Consider the following 1,380-nt stretch of genomic DNA (forward strand, 5'->3'; position numbering starts at 1 on the left):
GTGTTACATAGTGACCAGTGGCGAGTCTACTAGGTGGGCTTCATCAGGCTTAAGCCTACCCTCCACAAACATTATTTCAGCTAACCATACCACTTAACAATTATATTTATGTGCTTTACATGCAAGAATCACAATGCAATTGCTAATTAGGCTTAGAACTTGATGTTTGAGCCTACCCTTCATTTTCATGCTAGATTCGCCACTGATAGTGACTACGGCTCGACGGATCCAAGACCGTAAGAGCAACTTCAATGAAGCGACTTATTTCGTCTGCGGCCGTTTGTTTAGATTGATGTGGACAAAAAAGTTGGTCTAACATGCCGATTCAAACGGACTCACGTTCGCTTTCGTCCGCCTGCCGACCCATTTCTGGTTCATTTTTTAACCGGATTTGCGTCGGCACAGACACGAGACGGACGCGCGCGCGTGCCCGCCTTCTTTCCTCATCGGGCTCACTGGTCGGTGGCACATTAGATTGGCCGCTCCCCATTAAACAGCACACCCTCGCCCGCCTGCTTCGTCGCCGACGTCGCCGGCTATTTTTCCGATAAAATGGGTACATAGATAGTTCTAGCGTACATAGATAAAAGAAAAGACCATTACTCGTCGCTTTCTAACTCCAATTCGGTAATGTCCTCCTCCGACGTATGAATGTGGGCGTCAGCATGCTGCTCGTCTTCAAAGTTCCAACCCGACGTTTTTCGTAGATTCAGTTTCAATTGAGCGGCTTGCTTCCGCGAACACTTGTCCTCCCGATAGGCGGCTCGCTCCGTCCTCCCCGCGTCCCTCTCCAACCTCCTTTGCTTGTAAAACTGGCGCTCGTCAACAATGTCCTGCGGGAAGTGTTCGCGCCACGCCACCATGGCTTCCACGTCCATATCGGTGATGGCGAGGCGACGCTGCCGCCTCCGGTCGACACGACGATCCTCGTCGGTGAAAAGCCGCGGGAGAGGCACTAGATCTTGCGCCCGCTGGCTCGACACGTTGGGAAAATTCATATCCCGACGAGGCCTCAGGAGGCGCCACGCCGCCGTGTCGTGCGCGCGGGCCGCCTCCTCTGTGGTGTCGAGGATGAGACGTTTCTCGCGAAACCAGATCTCGGAGGAGAAGGCGCCGGAGCGGCGATCGCAGACTCCGCGAAAATCCGAAGCGCCCAGCCGGCGGGTCGACATGGTGACGCAAAGGCGAGACGAGTGGGCGGCGGACAACGAGCGGGGCAGAGTGTGGAGGAAGCGCCTTATTATAACGAGCGCAGGACGCGGCGCGCGCGCGAACCTTTCCCACGCGCTAGGCCGCTTTTCCTCGCGCGCGCGAACCTTTCTCGCGCGCTGGAGCGCCAAAACCTGGGCGACGGCATGGCCGTTGGCATAATTTAAAACG

The 1,380-nt window shown here is 55.6% G+C and overlaps 1 protein-coding gene across 1 annotated transcript; it reads right to left on the reverse strand.

The window, feature by feature from the left end:
* Positions 1-599: 599 nt before the first annotated feature.
* LOC147980940 (uncharacterized) lies at positions 600-1,172 on the reverse strand. The gene has a single exon (XM_087515807.1). It carries the CDS (start codon positions 1,170-1,172, stop codon positions 600-602), a length of 573 nt encoding a protein of 190 aa, XP_087371933.1.
* Between the last annotated feature and the right edge of the window lie 208 nt (positions 1,173-1,380).

The sequence above is a fragment of the Triticum urartu genome, chromosome 3A (assembly GCF_056163025.1).
Source record: "Triticum urartu cultivar PI428250 chromosome 3A, HENAU_Tu73, whole genome shotgun sequence".
NCBI classification, from domain to species: domain Eukaryota; kingdom Viridiplantae; phylum Streptophyta; class Magnoliopsida; order Poales; family Poaceae; genus Triticum; species Triticum urartu.

Coding starts and splice junctions, on each gene's coding strand:
- LOC147980940 (XM_087515807.1), bottom strand. CDS start 1,172: ATGTCGACCCGCCGGCTGGGCGCTTCGGATTTTCGCGGAGTCTGCGAT.